This window comes from Buteo buteo, chromosome 2 (genome assembly GCF_964188355.1).
Source record: "Buteo buteo chromosome 2, bButBut1.hap1.1, whole genome shotgun sequence".
Taxonomy (NCBI): Eukaryota; Metazoa; Chordata; class Aves; order Accipitriformes; family Accipitridae; genus Buteo; species Buteo buteo.
Window position 1 is genome coordinate 69691097 of NC_134172.1, and position 19753 is coordinate 69710849.

General features: G+C 35.5%; 1 protein-coding gene across 8 annotated transcripts in view; it reads left to right on the top strand.

The window, feature by feature from the left end:
- NCOA3 (nuclear receptor coactivator 3) overlaps window positions 1-19753 on the top strand; it is an 88454-nt gene that overhangs the window by 63070 nt on the left and 5631 nt on the right. For 5 of the 8 annotated variants that reach the window (XR_012648755.1, XM_075018811.1, XM_075018822.1 and 2 more), the window contains 17 exons: window positions 152-259; window positions 1969-2141; window positions 3870-3970; window positions 4974-5148; window positions 5708-5896; window positions 6147-6248; window positions 7078-7218; window positions 8453-8600; window positions 9522-9910; window positions 10173-11053; window positions 12558-12693; window positions 13839-14027; window positions 14570-14809; window positions 16201-16327; window positions 16820-16991; window positions 17781-18077; window positions 19186-19290. Coding sequence is in view for 5 of the 8 variants with exons in the window: in XM_075018811.1 (XP_074874912.1) it covers window positions 162-259; window positions 1969-2141; window positions 3870-3970; window positions 4974-5148; window positions 5708-5896; window positions 6147-6248; window positions 7078-7218; window positions 8453-8600; window positions 9522-9910; window positions 10173-11053; window positions 12558-12693; window positions 13839-14027; window positions 14570-14809; window positions 16201-16327; window positions 16820-16991; window positions 17781-18077; window positions 19186-19290 (3663 nt within the window). In the remaining 3 variants the exon portion in view is untranslated. Of the gene's footprint in view, window positions 1-151; window positions 260-1968; window positions 2142-3869; window positions 3971-4973; window positions 5149-5707; window positions 5897-6146; window positions 6249-7077; window positions 7219-8452; window positions 8601-9521; window positions 9911-10172; window positions 11054-12557; window positions 12694-13838; window positions 14028-14569; window positions 14810-16200; window positions 16328-16819; window positions 16992-17780; window positions 18078-19057; window positions 19743-19753 lie in introns of those variants that run through there. The other 3 variants (XR_012648760.1, XR_012648762.1, XM_075018845.1) reach the window with 2 other exon arrangements.

The window sequence follows — 19753 nt, forward strand, 5'->3', positions numbered from 1 at the left end:
TTTTTACTGGTAAAAAGGTATATGGATTTCCAGTAAAAATACTCATAAATCTAAATCTGGTAAAAATAAATAACTTTTCTGTATAAATCCTCTGTGTTTTGAATTCTTATTTTGAGAGGTTCATTCACAATTCTTATTTTATTGCTTTTAGTTGCTGATGCATGGTCAAGATGAGTGGATTAGGAGAAAACTCCTTGGATAGCTTGACCAATGAGTCAAGGAAACGCAAGCCATTGCCCTGTGATACACCAGGTGCAAGGTAGGTTTATATAGACCTTTCCCCTTTTTTTTTTTTTTAATAAGGTTTTTAAAAATATTTTTTAAGTTTTCATTGCAATTTAGAGTAAGTTCTAACTAATCATTTTGTTCAGTTGAAAAATACTCTAGGCCAGCTTCTGTTGTGAAGATACATGACTTTACTATTATGTGTAGATATGCCAAAGCTGATGAACTATGCACTATAATTAGACTCTTGCAGAAATCTTAATAGAGTGAACATATAATGTATCACTGTTTGAAGCTGTGATTGCAAGGCAAAAGAAGAAAAACTTCTTGCTTCACAGAACTTTCAAAGGCAGCATCTTCTATCTGGTAATTGATTTGACAGGCTTCATTTCAGGTGGTCATGGTCAGCACTGAATACTGCAATAGGTTGAGCATTTTTTTTGTTGACTTCCATTTCTCCAGACTAGTTTGCAAGTTCATCTCAAATTTTGGCATTCTATGCTGTCTTCCTGCCCCTCACTCAACTCTGTCAGAGATCGTTATCTGAGGGACTCAGTTTTCTGTACCCCTCCAGCCTCATTGCTTTCCACCACATGCTAAGTGTTCTGTGTTATCCTTTCATGTTCTTGTTCCCACAGAGTATTAACCTTTATTAAATTTGTATTCAGTTTCACCAAAATAGCAGGCGTCATGTGTGCTCATATTTCTCCCTTTTATGTACATCCCCACTGTCCCATGCTAATTACTTCCATCATGCAACACATTGTGTTTGAGATCCTCACATTCTCCCACTGTATCCCAGTGTCTCTTTGTGAGTGTCCTCCATTTCAATTTCTCTTTCCCTTTCTCCAGTGTCTGTCTGTCTATTCAAGAATTCTGTTTTTCATTTTGTCACCCTTCGTTAGCTTTCTTTATCTTTTAAGCCCCTGCTTTGTAATTTATGTTTTCTCCAATATTGGTCCATGCATACTCTCCTAACTCTTTTGCTTGATTTCTTCTCAAAGAATATTCATTCTATTTTGATTCCCTCGGTGTGCTCATTCTTGTCCCTTTCCTTTCTCCCAAGTCATCCTTTTCCTACTCTTGGCATACTCTGTGTATGACACTGTTCCCTCTGTTGATTTAGGCTGTAGATAGTGCCTTTACTCAGCACATTAATCTATGTAGGAAAAGGAATTTCAGAGAGAGACTTCATCCAGCAACAATAGGTTGTCTGGGATTCTGCTTTTCTTGGATGTTGAGGTGGCATTTTTGTCCGGATGCCTAGAAATTTCTGAGGTATCCCCCTCCTGTAGTCATCTTGTTACAAGCAAACCAAAGGGGTTTCATAGAATGATAAAATTCTATTTTATTTGTCTAATAAATTATAAACAAATTGGAAGTAACTTATAATGTTAAAATATACTTTCTGTATGAGTGTTACAATTTTATAACAGGCAATTGCTATTTTCATGAAATTTGACGTTAGTCACATGAGGATTTTTTTGATGAATAGCTTTCTCATACCCTCTTAAGATAAACTTGTACTTAAAATTCTTAAAGAAAACAACAAAAAAACAAACCAAACAACAATGTAACAAAACACACACGCATCCCCCTTCAGATTTATGTTTGCTGGAAGAATAACTACTACGTAGGTTTAATAGGTAGCTATTACATGAAGTACATTAAAGTTCACAGATTGAGCACAGCTTTTGCATATGATGGTATGTAAGTATATGAAATTATGTTTTTGGTTCCTAGTCTGACCTGCAGTGGTGAGAAGCGTCGGCGAGAGCAGGAAAGCAAATACATTGAAGAACTGGCTGAGTTGATATCTGCTAATCTGAGTGACATTGACAATTTCAATGTCAAACCAGACAAATGTGCTATTTTAAAAGAAACCGTGAGACAGATTCGACAGATAAAAGAGCAAGGTACAGTTCCCTGCTAAGCCAAAATAAATAATTTAATTTTTCTTGTGATTCCTTTTCCAAAGCAGTAGTTACTTGGGAAATTGAGTAGTGTTTTCCACAGTAGCATGTAACTGAGAAAGTCTTCAAACTTTGTCTTGAACCAAACCTTTAATATGCCTTAAATAATTTTCTGTTTAAAAGTAAACAAGTATTTACCATTACTTTTTATTGGGAATCAGGGCTTTAAAACTTTGTATGGCCTTTCTTATCAGTTTCCTGAAAATACTAGGAAAGCTTAAGCTAGTCCGCAGACAAGCTAAAAGCAGATGGTATTGTACCATCTGCTGGTACAATACACCAAATACTCTTTGGTATGAAGAATACATACTGTTGTCTTTCACTTCAAGGGACTTCATGCTTAAAGGGAGTTTAATGCTTTGAAATGAATTTCTTAAAAAATACCTGGTTTCTTATGGGGCACACCTCCAATCAGATATATTGATTTTTATTTTTTCCTCTTATGTTTTTATGGACTTTCCTTTGTTTTCTTGTGCTGTTTAAGACATGCTTCCTAAATGGTTAAGTATGTGATTCTAGTATATTTAAAATACATTTAGCTTGAGATCAAATAATTAAGTAGGGCAGTTGGCTGTACTTAGGATACAGTCGAGTCAACAAAGGAGAAAATAGCAATGCATCAAATCTTGGTAATTTTTGTCAGCTAGGGTAAACCTAAGTGGTATAATAATTTATTTTTTTTTTAATGGTGAGGTATATGTAAAACCTGTTTTAGAAATGTATAGTGAGGGGTGTGTATATATATATATTTTTTTTTTTTTTTTACACCACCCCACCTCCACCCCCAATGACTATAGCCTGCCAAGTGTACATATTTCCTTTGGGCAGTAAAGTATTAAAAAAATCAAGTGCGCTATGTTGTATATTTTACCTGTCATGGTAAATTGGCACATCTTTTGAAAACATGTTAAAACAATTCTAAAAATTAATTTTAACTTCTGTTTTTAAGGTTTTTCTAGTGTATTCTAGTGTATTCTAATGTAATAATTCTGTTTCATTATAGAGTTGAGTATGTGAGAATCTTCCCATAGGATGTTGTACTCCTCTTGTGGTCTGCTTAGCCAGCCAGCAAGTACCACAGAACAAAGCTTACTGTTTGTTTTCTGTAATTCTGCTGCCTGGTGGGGATTCCCATTGCACCTTTCCCTGCAATCAATTTATTTAGGATATTTTGATTCTTAAAATGTGATTTTATTATATACACACACACATACGTATACATAGACACAAGCATATGTTAACATGAGCGAAAGCATTTTTGTAGAACAATGGTGAAGGCATCTGAAGACTGTGACCAATGATGATGAGATGATAAAAATAAAATCACAAGGAAGAAATATGTATAATGAGTGTGTTTAATGGCCATTGAAAGATTCAGCAGGCATTGATCAGACAGATGATCCCAAAAGCATCAGAAGAAATATTGTTCACAAAAAAAGTTTATCTTGTGAACTTTGATGAGTCAATTTATGTGAGCAAAGAGTTTGGCATTACATAGCCATGACATTTTTTCCTAGTCTTAAGCAACTAACAATGTATGAGACCTCCTCTCTTTCGTGCTTTCTTTTTTTTTGCCTTTATTCACATACTTCCTAGAATCTGGCTTGTAATATTAAAATGTAGTCTTCATGTGAAATGTTGCTTTACTGAAGTGTATCTTTTGGGTTTCAGGAAAAGCAGTTGCTAATGATGATGATGTTCAGAAAGCTGATGTATCTTCTACAGGTCAAGGAGTTATTGATAAGGATTCATTGGGACCTCTTTTATTACAGGCAAGTACAAATTAGGCCCTAGTAAATCCCCATGGAAACAAATATTTAAGGTAGATGAAAATATTACAATAAAGCCTGTAATCCTATAGTAATAAAAACTATGCAAGAACTATGCAGAACTATGTTTGAAAGGGTCAGGAATAAAATCTATCATGTTTTCTTAATATTGCCGGAATTCTCTTTAGAGGGAAAGAAAAGGATAGCATTTGGCTTTTTCTCATATTCTTGTGCTTTACTTTCTTCAGCAGTCATTAGCAAATTACTACTAAAGCAGTGCTTAGTAATACAAGGAATAGTTTGCTTTTTTTAGGGGATAGGCCTTAAAATAAATGGATGAGGTTTTGCAAAGACTAGAGGTCTGTGATGTGTACTGGGGTTTGTGTTTCTAAATTCTGAAGCATTTTATACAAATGTTGCCATCAAGTAAAACAACCTAAGGATAATTGTAAAAAATGGTACATAACAGATACCTTTTCTTTATGCCTAGAAATTAATCCCATATTTACAAGTCCATTAAAAAGTACTTTTGAAACTTAATTGTTTTACATAGATACTGACATTTTCTTTCAGTTAAGAAAATACAGTATTTTAAGATACAGATAGACCGTTCTCTCTTAGCTGGTCACTCGCTGGTGGAAATGTTTTCATGTTCATGACTTGGTACTTGTTTCTACTGAATTTCTCTTTGTTTCAATTTGCCACCTATTGAAATAATGTTACAAATTCATTATCTTGTGTTCAAATAAAGCAAGAATGAAACATGCTGGTTATCACTGTGAAAGAGCTCAATAGAATAACAAATGAACAGATTAATTTTTAATATTGAAATTGTTCCTTACCAGATAAAAATTTCCTCAGAGAAAAATTTAAAACTTCATCTCTACCCTTGAGAAGAAATGCATGTATTGTAACTTGACATTTATCACCCACATAGTTTTTAAACTAAATTATGTTCAGAATTAAGTGGTGTGTCTTATATGTTATGCTGCATGTTAATATTTAGGCATTGGACGGTTTCCTGTTCGTTGTAAATCGAGATGGGAACATAGTATTCGTGTCAGAAAATGTCACACAGTATCTGCAATATAAACAAGAAGATTTGGTTAATACGAGTGTCTACGGTATCTTGCATGAAGAAGACAGGAAGGACTTTCTTAAAAACTTACCTAAATCTTCAGGTAATTAAAGTTGACTTACTACACTGTTACTAGGCTATTTGAAAACAGTTAGAGAAGAAAAAACAACTTGTAATGGATAACCTTTCAAAACAAATAATGTGTACAAAGAATATTTGACTCCAAAAATACGTTAATTTTGAAAAATATTACTGAGTTCTTACTACAGCATACCACCAGAAATAAATGTGCTGGAAATTCACACTGTACTTTAGCCTTCGCAATTTGTTTACCTGTAACTTAAATCAAGGATACTAAGAGAACACATTTCCTAATGCCACAAGAGCAGCTGAGGGAAGTGCTTGTTCTTTAAATACGTGAATGACTTTTCAGCTCTCCTTCAAGTGACTGAAAGTGTCACGTAAGGGAGAGAGGTTTTTGTACTTGATTCTCAATACTACTCTTTTATACCAAGGTATAAAACTGATGGTATATTGAGAAAGCATCTTAAAGTATTCTTTAATCTCTCTAATCTAGGAACAAGGTATCTAAATTAAGAAAAATAAGTTATGAATTGATTTTATCTGAAAATATTTATAAATTCTTATTGTGTTCTTTTAAGTTAATGGAGTTTCTTGGACCAGTGAAACACCTAGACAGAAGAGTCATACATTCAATTGCCGGATGATGGTGAAAACCTCTCATGATCTTTTGGAAGATGTAGGCAGCCACCAGGATATACGTCAAAGATATGAAACAATGCAGTGCTTTGCTTTATCTCAGCCAAGAGCTATGATGGAAGAGGGGGAAGGTAGGAAATTTTGTGGAATTACTGTGCACAAAAGAAATCTCTGAGTTAAGGTTTTTGGTATTCGGTACATGTTATGAAATCTGTAGCTTCTGCAATCCATTTTTAAGTTGGAACAGACTGCAAAATCTTCAATTCTTATTGTCTATACTTCCATTTTAACAATGAAAGGGACTTCAGCTATTTTATTAGATGCTTTAATAGAATAGAACAGGACAGAAATGAAAGAAGAAACATTCTTTTTTAAATACAGATTTGCAATCCTGTATGATTTGTGTGGCACGCCGTATCACAACTGCAGAAAGGGTATTTCCAACAAATCCAGAGAGCTTTATTACAAGACATGATCTTTCAGGTGAGAAATGTACCCAAGATGAAGGTATGAAGGTATCTTTTTTGTCTGTGTGCTCTTGTTTTAAATAAATCAAGTATGTAAATAAATTGTGTGTCTGTAGTGACTAACAGAATTCATACTGAGAATTCCCAACTGTTTTTTGCAATATATTGTTGTTGGCAGTGGGGTATAATAACAACTGTGGGATGCATTTTCTGTCTCTATGCTAGTGTGCTGTTGTTTGGCAGCTTGGTATAAAGCATTACTTGTGTTTTAACTTGGCAGCATTTCAAATGGTTGTCATTGTGCTTTCCTTTACATGCAAGAAATACTTTAAATCATAACTGAATCTAATGAAAGTTCTTTAGAATGCTTGTATTTTTATATAGTATGTGAGCTAATGTTTAAAGTGTTTTATGCTGTTTAAATTGAAATACTTATATAATCTAGATGGGGCTTTTTCAGATGCCAATTAGTGTTTATGATGTTCATTTGTGGATGTAGTCGGTCAGTATTTTTGAAAATTTTACTGTGTATGCATCCTTTGGGTGCCTGTAACTAGAGACTAAAGTCACTGTTTTCTAAAGCTCTAGCATTAACCTGTGGGTACTTAACTTCCTCTTATTCAGTTATCTAAATCCCTTTGAATATTGATGTTTTAACAAGCAGCATCATATTCTCATATGGCAGATAATTCATAAATGTAACTCCTGCATATTCAAAGTTTGGTGTTATGCTGATGAACAATTAAAATGGTGATATAGGAGCCTTCTGAAATGTACCATGTTTATACAAAAGTATTGGCATAGTCATAAAGAGTTTAACTTGTGTATTTTCTTTCCTGTTACAGGCAAACTTGTCAACATCGATACAAACTCATTACGGTCTTCCATGAGACCTGGCTTTGAAGATATAATTCGTCGGTGTATTCAGAGGTTCTTATGCCATAATGATGGACAGTCATGGTCAAACAAACGCCACTATCATGAAGGTAAAAATCTGTTTGCAATGTTTGGTCATACTGCTTCTTCTAGTGGCTGTGGTTTTTTCTGAAAAATAAAAATGCTGAATTCTACTGTGTTCTTTTTTTTTTTCATATTTTTTGTTAGTGTTAATTGCTGTGACTCATATTTACAAGCTGAAGGAGGATGACTTCTTGAGAAACAGGAATTCTGATGGAAGTTATTTTGTTTTTCTAATGTGTCTGTTTTGATAATTTTCATGGACGATATCAGATACATGTTCTAGGAGCCTGAAGTAAGCTGTTTTTCCACAGATGGATATAGCAATGACAGTGACAGCTATATTTCTGTAATAACATGTAATCCTTAATTATCATTAGCTTGTTATTTTTGTTTAGCATTAGTTTGACTTTCTTTTAATTTTAATTAATCCTTTCTTTTGTTGAAGGATAGTTCACAAAAAGTGGTAACAGTTGTGTTGATGCCTTTTTCTTATTCAAGACACAAGGTTTCAAAATCGTTTCAGTGTTCCTGTGTTATGTATTTTGTAATGCTAATTTGATAACCTTGATAGATAAAGTGAAGTGCAGTCACTGTCTTCAGTGAGAAAGATGACATTTTCTAAGTTTTCTGAACTCTAGCCTTTTTGAAGGATTCACAAAGGAATTCAGGTGGAGAGGATATTAAATAGAGAGACACTCATACTGGCAGAAAATTGAGCTTCTATTCCATTGGAAGTTCTTCAACTTAACTAATTCAATAAATCCTAAATTAAAAAGAAATTTGGAGCTCAGATTAAAAGCAATGGTTTCTACAATTTTTTTGATTGAAATAAAAATTTTTAACTTAAAAATACTTCATCTGAAGACTTCTAAGTTTCATTTCTATTCCATATTAATTACTTGTATATTTTAGTGCAATTAATATTTAAGTGTTGATTAGTTGTTCTCCCCAAGGAGAAGCCATGGAAACCTACTAACCCAGCCTTGGAATTCTGTTAACAAATGTAGAACTTTGCCAGCTGTGCATGGTAAGCACAAAATATTGCAGCATCAGAATAATCTTGTTTGCTTTTATCTTCCCTCTACTAATTTAGGAGAAAATGTGGAATACTTCCTTTTTCTGAATATCTATCTTGGGTGTGTCATTTATTTATTTATTTTAAAGTCTTCAGCAAATGAAGGGTGTTAAGAATCTGTAGAGTGCATATTAATAATTCTTGGGTTTTAAAATATGAACTATATTTGTGTATTTCCTTTACAGCCTATACACAAGGTCATGCTGAAACACCATTGTATCGGTTTTCTTTAGCGGATGGTACTATAGTGACAGCGCAAACAAAGAGTAAACTATTTCGAAATCCTGTAACTAATGACCGCCATGGATTTGTCTCTACCCACTTTCTTCAAAGGTGAAATCAGTGGTATCTGTTTGTCATTTAAGTGTCATAGCTTTTAAAAATATATCTGACCTTGAAGACACCTGAAAAAAATAGTATACCAAAATATTTTATCTGATTGAAACTCAAACAGAGGGGGAGTTACTTGGAAAGCAGCGTTGTGCAGCATACAAATAAATGTGTCAACCTAACATTGACACTTCCAACTTAACTGTGTGGCAGAATGACAATCACAGTCAAAAAGAGAGGTTTATCCTCACTACCTGCATGGAGCTTGTATTATGCATTCATTATTCTTTTGGGTTAACATTTATAATGATGAAACACTGAAAATAGAAATGCTCAGTTACATGCTATATCTTACTCTTTTTAATTGCAGACCAATTAAAAAGACAACAAACCCCCCTCAGATGCATCATTGATGACTCAAAGTTAAATGTACCTTAAATAGCACTTCCTGTGACCTGTTCTTGTTGATTGCAAGAATAATTGAAATGCCACTCTGGAGGGAATCTGTCTGCTTCTGGCATTAAAGTGCCTGCAGATGCTGAAAAATGAGTAGCTGAGATTGTTCAGGGCATCATTAGTGTGCACAGTAGAATGGTGTCATGCATTGACTCAGGAAGGGAGTAGAAGAAGGAAGATGTTTAAACTGATAAATCTGACTAATGACTGTTGATGAAAGCCTTTTGAAGGGGTGATACTGTATGTGCTTATAACTCAAATCACCTAAAGGACCAACCGCTTCTATAATGAATAGATGAGTGGCATGGCTTAGTTCTGCTTTTGTGGAAGCTTGAATTCTCACTGCTCTTTTTGAAAAAATATTTCGAAAATTATTTAATAATGTTATTCTGGTTTTGTAGCACTTGATTCCAAATAAGGTTTTAATTTGTTTTCTTGGGATTTCTGGGGATGTTGTTGAACTTACAGAGAACAAAATGGATATCGGCCAAATCCTAATTCAGTTGGGCAAAACATCAGAACACCTGTGGCTGGAAACACAAATTCTGTTGGTGGTCTTATGAACATGTCACCTGGTCAAGGCATGCCAATGCAGAACAGGAACTATGGTATGGGAGATCCCAATGCAGTGGGTCAGCTCAGCAGCACTCGATATGGAGGCCCTGGTAATATGGGACCAGTGAACTCTGGATCCGGAATGCAGTCCTCTACTTACCAGAACAACAGTTATGGGTTAAATATAAATAGCCCACCGCATGGCAGTCCTGGTTTAACTTCCAACCAACAGAATCTAATGATATCTCCTAGGAATCGAGGGAGTCCAAAAATGAGTTCACACCAGTTTTCTCCAGTTACAGGTATTTTATTTTTGCTATAAGCTCTTTTTTTTTTTTTTTTTAAGCCATCTTTTCTCACTTCTATCTGAATTCCATCTTTCATCCTTTTTAACAGTTCTATATGACCGTGTATGTGTTACTTAAATGTAGTATACCTAATTTCATGGAAAAAAATTATTTTAAAATAATTAACTCAATGTGGCAGTCACACATAATCCAAAGGAAAAGTAGATACAGACAAGTACTGTAGTCTAATAAGTTTGATCTCTCTCATGTGATACAGGTATGCACTCTCCAATGGGATCTGCCAGCAACACCAGCAACAGCACTTTCTCTAGCAGTTCTCTTAGTGCTCTTCAAGCCATTAGTGAGGGTGTTGGAACTTCCCTTTTATCAACACTTTCTTCACCGGGTCCAAAATTGGATAATTCCCCAAACATGAGCATAGCTCAGCAAAGTAAAACGAGTACCCAGGACTCCAAAAGCCCTTCTGGTTTGTATTGTGAACAAAACCAAGTGGAAAGTTCCATCTGCCAGTCAAACAGCAGGGATCTCCTTAGTGAAAAAGATAGTAAAGAGGGAAATCTGGAGGCATCTGAAAGTCAGAGAGCACCATCTGAAAGCAAAGGGCATAAAAAACTGCTTCAGCTACTCACATGCTCCTCCGATGAAAGGGGACATTCTACAGCATCAAACTCACCTTTAGACTCAAATTGTAAAGAATCTTCTACCAATGTTACCAGTCCTTCAGGAGTTTCTTCATCAACATCTGGAGGGGTATCTTCTTCCTCCAACATGCATGGGTCACTCCTGCAAGAGAAGCATAGGATTTTACATAAATTGTTGCAGAATGGTAATTCTCCTGCAGAGGTAGCCAAGATCACAGCTGAAGCTACTGGTAAAGACACGTATCATGATGCTAGTAATACAACGCCCTGTGTAGAAGGCAATGTCAAACAGGAACAACTGAGCCCAAAGAAGAAGGAAAACAATGCTTTACTAAGATACCTGTTAGATAAAGATGATGTTAAGGACCCGCTGTCCAAAGAGCTGAAGCCTAAAGTAGAAAGTGTGGATAGTAAAATGGGACAGTGCAGTAGTTCTACAATTCCTACTTCTAGTCAAGAAAAAGAGATGAAAATAAAAACGGAACCAGCAGAAGAGGTACAGTATAATGTAAAATGATGGTAGTGAACAAACCAATGATTTCTTATTACAGTGAATGGCTAAATATAGAACAGTCCTTTTAGTATGCATGTGTAAACATTTCTAAGAAAGCTCTGTGCAAATGGTGTGAAACTATATGCTCAAGTATTATTGTAACTGAAAAAGCACAAACAAAGAGAACTACAGGATATGTATATAACCAAATGTGCTGTACTGAAGTCTTGGACTAATGTTAACTTTAAGGTATGGTATGATTAAGGTAGCGCATATTTACGAATTATTCCTTCAAATCAGATCTTTAACATCTGCTATTTCACATAGCATATGTTTATTTTTATGGCTTACTAGGAAGTGGAGCTGTAACTGCCTCTGTAATAAGTTGGCAATACAATAGCAAAAGGTAAAACATGATTTCATTTTGAAAATATAAACAATACACAAAAATGTGTAATACTTAAAATAGCTATAGATTGGTTTCATTTCATTCATTGGTTTTCGCACTCTTTTTTTTCCTTCAATGAGGGAAAATGTTGTTCCAAATACATATATATTCAGCATTCAAATAAATATATGTATATTTATTTGTTTCACTGTTTCTAGAGTTGAAATTCCAAGAAATGTCACAATATAGCAAACTATATCACCATGGAACAACTCTCCTGAAAGCAGCAGTAGATAATATTCCTTTTGTATTTAGTTCCTAAGTCACATTTGGAACTGCTTCAAAGTAAATAATACTGGTCAGTATGGCAGAGTTTACTGAAACCATGTTGATGTCTTAGAACTTGGATTTCCCAAGTCAGTAATAACTATGTAAATAAAAAAATTGCTGCACAATTTTTATATTTGCTAACGGCAGACTATAAATGAAACACCTTGTAATATTTTTTTGAGTACCACTTACAGAAAAGTCACTAAAACTGTGTAATAGTACCCAATGTGTTGTTTCAGTACTTGCTTCTGAGATCTAATTAACATAATCGGAGATATGAATTCACTATATATGCAATTCTTTTTCTGTTAAAACTGCATCTGATTTAAAGACACCTTTTTAAAGAAGGTTAGGGCTCTAATTGACCAGAAAAATCTGTGGATGCTTTACATGGATTGTTGTGTTTACCAGTGATCAAATTAGGCATTTCATGTATGACACATTATTTATCACTGAATGGTACACATTCTTGACATTGTTTGCTCTCATTAGTGTGTTTATCTTTGTGATGACTGAAATGTTTATATTCAAAGGTGCTTTTCGTTTTATTTATGTGTACTTCCAGTTTCTCCTAATCCTCAAAATTAGCCAAGCAAAATACTCTAAAAAAATGTAGCTAAACGATATCTGAAGTTCTTCGGAAATTGAGAGATAGCCCAAGGTACTGTCAGTGAACTAAAACATTTGTCTCCCAATTATATCTTTTAAGATTAGCAAGGAGCTAAATGAAAGCTGAAGGATAGCGATATGACAGTAAATAACCTTGGTATTTTACTGCATCTTTTTCAGATGAGTGGAGACTTGGATAATTTGGATGCAATTCTAGGAGATCTGAGTAGTTCAGAGTTTTACAATAATGCTATGTCTGCAAATGGAAATAACCTTGGAACAAAGCAAGCATTATTTCAAGGAAACGCCCTATTGGGTAAGGAATTTCATCTAATATCACTTTGGTTTTAAAACTAGGTTTTTATTCTTACCTGATGTAAACATAATGCATCCTCAAATCCTTGGAGAATACTTTCTTTACCTCCTATATCTTCAAGGACAAATGTGATGCAAAATGGCTAATTATGCTTTCATAGACTATTATGTACACTATTAGCTGTTTTGACAGCACTCATCTACTGCATACACAATGAATAACGTCAACTTCAGTTCCTTGTTTTATGGTTTCTTCTGGATTTGCCTAACGCAGATTTCTCAGAGACAAGACATCAGGAAAAATGTTTTGTAAGTTGTAAATTAAAATGGACAATTTTTGTTCCTTACAGATGACTAGGGAAATAATATGGGATCGGTGACAAGCTTTTGATTTCTCACTTATTCTATGCAAAAACATCTTGTGGCCTGCAAATTCTAATCAGTACTCCTCCTCAACATTGGAAGGAATGCCCTTCCTTAGTAGGAAGCTGAGTAGGAGGGAAAGATAACCTTGCTAATAGACCAGCATCATTGCACTTGTCACTTCCTTTTATAACATTGGTCATCTCTTGATTATATAGGGCAATAGATTGCTGAGGTAACCTAAGGAGGTGACACGTGGATCATGAAAAATGTAAAAACAGGTACAAGAACATGTAAGGCCACTGACACTATTGGCTGTGGAGCACAGTGATTTCTGGTTAATTAGTCCATGCAGTACACTGTGCTCAGGAGCACCCTGTGTCTGGATTTAACCTGTTCCAAACAGAACCATTTGACTTGTTTCTGTCTCCATGTCAGAGTTATCCAAAGGCTGGGCAGTCTACTCGCATAAATCAAGGAGTCTGTAATACTAGTGTGTTTCAAAATGCTAGAAACATAGTTCATTACAGAACTTAAATTAAAATGAACCTTTTTATGTCTAGGGCCAAAGGGAACTGCATTTGGCTTTTCCTGTAAAAGGTCTCCTAACTATGTACTCAAAATGGGATTTGTGTAGTGAGAACACAAGCAAAATAACTGTTCTTGGCTTGTTTAAGGCCAAGTGTATGTGCCCATAAATAGATCAGACTTACTTATTTAAGTCATTAATGGTACTTTCTATGTAAAACGTACAGTTGTATGCATCTTTTAATTCTTTAACAGGTATGAGGAGTCCCCAGTCTGTGCAGACTACCCGCCCACCTTTTAACAGAGCCATGTCTTTAGACAGCCCTGTGGGCTCAAGTGCTCCAGTGAGGAATGTCAATGCGTTCTCCATGTTACAAAAGCAAAACTTGATGGGTGGAAGTCCAAGAATGCTTGAAAACCAGGAAAATTTTGGAGCAAATCTGGGTTTGTTGATTGTGTACAAATAGATCTCACTGTAAAAGAAAAAGATTTTATGTAAAAGAGGTTGCAAGCTTATAGTATGAATTTTGTTTAGACGAAACCTTAGCATTAATGAATATTAATTTTACCATCAGCATATAAATACTTTTAAATTATTATCCCTAGCTAAAATTACTAGAACATAACTGTTTACTGTCTGTGTATTATTACCAGTACTTTACTTTTGTTTAGTAATTGAGTTATTTTTTACTGTTTCAAGTTTTGAATTTAACATATGTTTTTGATATACAGAAGCAAGAACAGGTCATGATGGCAGTCAGTCATTAATATTTTTAAATATATTTAGATTAATATAGTTGTTTGATGATTTAGACCTTGGCATGGTAAGCTTTAGATGCTTTTGGAGGAGTTCAGTGAATTGCTCTGTCTTTGGCAGGTGTCCTTGTTGGTAAAAACAAACCAAACCCCATAAGAATAATTCTAAAACCAAAATATGTGATGTATTCTAAATGAAAAATTACTGTATTTTCTGCTCTTCATCATAGCAAGTGCTCCCAACAGAAATGTCGCGATGAATCAGCATCAGTCAGGAGACTGGGGTTTGCCAAACTCGAAGGTGAATAGGTTGGAACCTCCAAGTTCTGCTTCAATGTTGAGAGCAGGACCTGAGTTTAGTGCGTCCCTTCCCAGACCCACGGTGGGTGGCTCTATGTCTGGGCTTCCTGTTCGCTCTAATAGCATACCTGGTACAAGACCAATGCTACAACAGCAAATGATGCACATGAGTAAGTTCTTTACTTTTTATTGTCCTACTTAGCACAATCTCACTAGTTTCTTTGTAAGCATTCATCATCAGGATCTTTTCAGTTTTGGTAGAATACTAGCTTTTCATCCAAAAGCTTTTTGAGGTAAAGACTGTTATTGTTCCCTGACTGGGACATTTGATGACTTTTTGGTGCTCTTTTTGTTTTCTTCTGGTGATATCTGTGTGTTTCATACACAGATAATTCATACTGAGTCTCCAGAGTTTTGGGGGATAATTTCTGTGTATTTCTTTAGTGCAGTACTTTTCTGCTAAATTCCAGGACTAAATGCCTTCTGTGATTATATTTGAAGATATTAGTATTCTGATTAATTTAATTCATGGTACTTGACATAGATGGGGTTTTTTGCTGTTAACTTCTTGGTAATAAGGGTTTTTTAAAGTTTTTCATTAAGTATTTAAAAATTCTTCTCACATGGAGTATCCAAATTTCATATAAAACCACGTTGCAAATACAGGTTCTCTTTTAAGTATTCGTGTTTGCATGGGAGAAAATAACCTGCATATCTAAAATATGAAGAGAGTGTTAAAGCCTGTGGGTTTTTTCTGTTCTATATCTCTAACAAAGGTTTAGCCTAGAGCTGAAATTGTCCTGTCTAATGTGCCAATGCTGGCATGCCCAGAAAGGGCCGAAAGAGACAGTGGCATTCCTTTTTTATCATGGAAGGCTACCAACGCTGTTACCAGTTCTCTTTGACAGACTTACTGTTTCCATGTGGCATGTGGATATAAGGCTAAATCAGGAAGAAATTTGTGCAGTCCTGACTGAGAATTCCTCAGCTTAGCTTCCTAGAAATCATTATTGCTAGGTAATTCCTACAAATAGTGGGAAATAATGGGATGACACAAACTCTCCTATGTAGTGCTGTATGTCTCTTAATAGGTAGAAGGAAGGCCATACTGCCAAAGAGCAAAATGCTAGTATGTACGTTCTGTATCTTTTGATTTTCACCTGTTTTGGAATTTAAAATGCCAAATGTTGTTGATATCACTATGACAATGTGTATTGCTAGTACCCAGATTTCATTGGCCAGAAGACTCCCTTGTTTTGGATGTAAAGTTGCTGTATCTGTCAAGTTCCTATTTTAGGGGCTTAAGGATTAGAAATAGCAATTCTGCTCTAAGAGGGTAGCGGCTTTAGATCACTCTCATTTAAATCTGTGGTCTGTTATATTTCTGAAATTATCTTGAGTGTGAGTTTATGTACGTGTACACTTTAAAACATGCTAATGGAAAGCTCAGGAAGCTGCTTGACAATTTGTGTGATCATCCACAATGCTTTATGTGAACACTCGGAGAGCAAGATGACATCTTTTGTTTTTAAAAAAACCACACAAATGTTTTACCTCGCAGGGCCAAATGAGATAAACATTGGAATGGGGGGGAATCCGTATGGACAGCCAGGACCATCTAATCAACCAGGATCGTGGCCTGACAACATGCTATCCATGGAGCAAGCATCGCGGGGTTCACAAAACAGGTAGAATTGGGGAAGGTTTTAAGATAAGTTTAAATACAACTGTTCACTGTTTGTCAGAAGAATTTAAGACCTGGAAAAAAATTAATGTAGCATATACAGTGGGGATAACAGATTGGAGTCAAAATCTATTTCCATTTCTGCTGCTGTTTTCTCACGGTATGACACTGGGTGTCTTTTAACCCAGCTCCACAAAAGCCATTGCAAACAAAATCAATCCTTGAACTGGGAGGCATAGAGAAAAGAGGTGGGAAAATCTGAAATCATGTCTCTGTGGCACATGCAGAAACCAGGAGAAAACAGAATTTATGTGTGTTTAAGGATAAACGGCAGTTGACTGGACATTTTAGGACCTAAATTTGGGACTTAAGAACTTAACTACTTCAGTCTTCTAGGTGATTATTGTACCTAATCATCTCCAGGTCAATATATTATATAAAAACTATGCATATGCCTTCATAGTCCATAGTTGTTGTAATGTTTTTATATTTATAGACAATTAGTTAGAAACTCTTTGGATGACCTCTTATGTCCGGCACCAAATATGGAAGGCCAGAATGATGAAAGGGCACTTTTGGATCAGCTGCACACACTGCTGAGTAATACAGATGTCACAGGTCTGGAAGAAATTGACAGAGCATTAGGAATTCCTGATCTTGTAAACCAAGTAAGTAAACAGAGATTTTGGCCATTTATTTTCCAAAAACCTGTATTATTTTGTTACTTGAAAAGAAAGTGAAGAGGGCCTCCTCACTCACTGTGTCTCCTCAATTCCTTGTCTTCATTTTCCTACATCTGCCTTTGGAAGCATCTACAGCGAGTAGTGATTTTCATTGGAGAAGCTCAGTATTGATTAAAGTTCTTGTGCATTACAAAAATATAAAATGGCATCTTCTTATCTAAGTGTATTGTAATATGCCTTGGTATATGGGGAGGGGGGAGTCTTGGGTGTAAATCATTATGCTTCTATAAGCAGAGAATTGTGGTGGGTTTCTTTAGTATAACTATTGTCAGCTGAGCTTGGCTTGTGAAATATTTGGCTGGCAGTGACGTGTTAGTGAGTAGGACATTTCCATCTCCTCCAGTTCCGGGCTGAGTTTGCATGCTAGCGAATAGGAAAAAGAAAATCTATGAATAATTTAGAACTTGCTAAAAACCACAAAATCACACTATCATTTGTACAAATAGCAGTTTAAAAGTGTGGAAGGGCTTGAATAAAGATACTGGTCTGCCTATGTAAGCAGTGTGCAGCAGAAGTGATTTAAAAAAAAAAAATTATTAATAGTAACTTTTGCTGTTTCATTTGTCCGGAGACCAAACTAATAGTAATCTGTCCATGCTATGTTCTACCCAAGAAACTATTGGTTGTTGTATGCTGTGTTAGCTTTATTGTTTCTTTAGAAATGCCTACTTAAAGAATATACTGCTAGTGAAAACACTTTTGTATCTGTTGAAGGGACAAGCTTTGGAACCCAAACAAGATTCATTTCAAGGTCAGGAATCTTCCGTTATGATTGACCAGAAGCCTTCATTATATGGTCAGCCCTATCAAGGGCAAGGGGCAGCAATGCCAGGAGGTTTTAGTAACATTCAGGGACAACAGCCATCCTTTAATTCAGTGATGAATCAGATGAGCCAACAGAGCAATTTTCCACTTCAAAGTATGCATCCTAGAGCAAATGTGATGAGACCTCGAACCAATACACCAAAGCAGCTCCGCATGCAGCTCCAGCAGAGGCTTCAGGGGCAGCAGGTAATCTTTTGCTCCTGTGTTTACACTTTCTTCTTATTTTGGAATGGAATAAGGTGCACACTGAATTGTGTTGCTTCACGAATATGAAAATGGACATACAGCAGATGTTTGAAAGGACGGGTCTTTTGTTTTGACAGTGCTTTTCACACTGAGAACTTAATGGCTGTAGGAGTGAAACAACCTTTATTAGGACAAATGTTTCTCCTTCATCAGCCTCCTTAGCTACAGATTGGATTGGTTCCTGCAGCACACAACATTATTGCTACTTAAAACAGTACTCTTGTACTATGTAGCTCTGGACGATCTCTTTATCCCTGTTAAGATCTAGTATTTTTTCTGAATCTCACTGATACCATTAAATGGGCAGCTGCATTTCTCCTGAAAATCAAATGTTACTTCTTTTTGACTGTGTTTTCTAACTAACCATTTGGGCTTACTGAAATACGGGTTTGCTTTCCATTTATTGATTTGATGTCATTTGAGGTATTTTCTTAGGATGAAATGTGAGAGAGTAAATAACAGCCATGTAGATCTTGACACTGGGTTGAAAGCACTGCTTAAAGAATTGCTGCATGATTTCAGCTTTGAATTCCCCATATGAAAATGCTGTCCTGATATCAAATACAATGTACAAATAAAACTCAGAAAACTGAGATAGTGCTGAGTGACATGGAATGGTGAAGTTTAATCCTTAGGAAATACTGTGTTCTCTCTTGGTTGTTCTGTATGCCTTTGGGGTTTTGTGTTGGAGAAGGAAGGAGACAGAATTTTATCATTTTAAGCAAAGCTAATGGTTATACTCTTCTGCCCAAACATGATTTGGAACAAACATGTAGTCTGCTATGTATTTATTCTTAAGAACCGCTAATTTCGGGGGAAGATTAAAAAAAAAAAAAAGGCCAGTTAGCATTACATTGTTTGGAGGGTTTTTCTTTTTGTGTTTGTTCAAGCTGCTTAACCAAATAGTTTGGTACTTTCAGGTACATGGAACCCATTGCACTTTATGGATTCAGAAGGTTTGTAAGGAATGTTTTTTGGAGGAGTTGCCATTACTTTGTTCAGATACTGGTATTTTCAAGCTAATAGTGCTAAAATGTCTTTTTCCAAGTTTATGAATCAGACCCGTCAAGCGCTTGAAATGAAAATGGAAAATCCAGTCAGTGGTAACACCTCAGTGATGAGACCAGTTATGCAGCCACAGGTGGGATCACAGGTAAGTAATTATTACACTAGCCATCTGAAACAGTAATTTCTAAATACACACATCTTTTACACATCTGTTCAGAATTTGGACCTTCTTTCATGGTTCTACAGCATTCCTTTTTGTCTTGTTTCTTCCCCCGTACAATTAAAATATGTGGGTTTTTTACCTCTCTTATAAGTAAGATTTCAGAAGGATCTGTTCGTTAGGACATGCTATCAATACAGTGTGCCAATAGTCTTTCCCATGTAGGATATGATAGATAATCTACTTTATCATTTGTTTAGCACTAATGACAACTTAATGAAAACCTTTGTCTGATATTTTGACGATTTTTGTACTGGCTGTGGGTTTTCTTAATTTTCTGTTCTGGTAATGGATATGGTGGGTCTTAAAGAGTGTAGGTGGTTTGATTGACATGATTTCATTTGGAAAAATGTTTTCTAATATGATTTTTCTTTTCCTTGGGGGATAG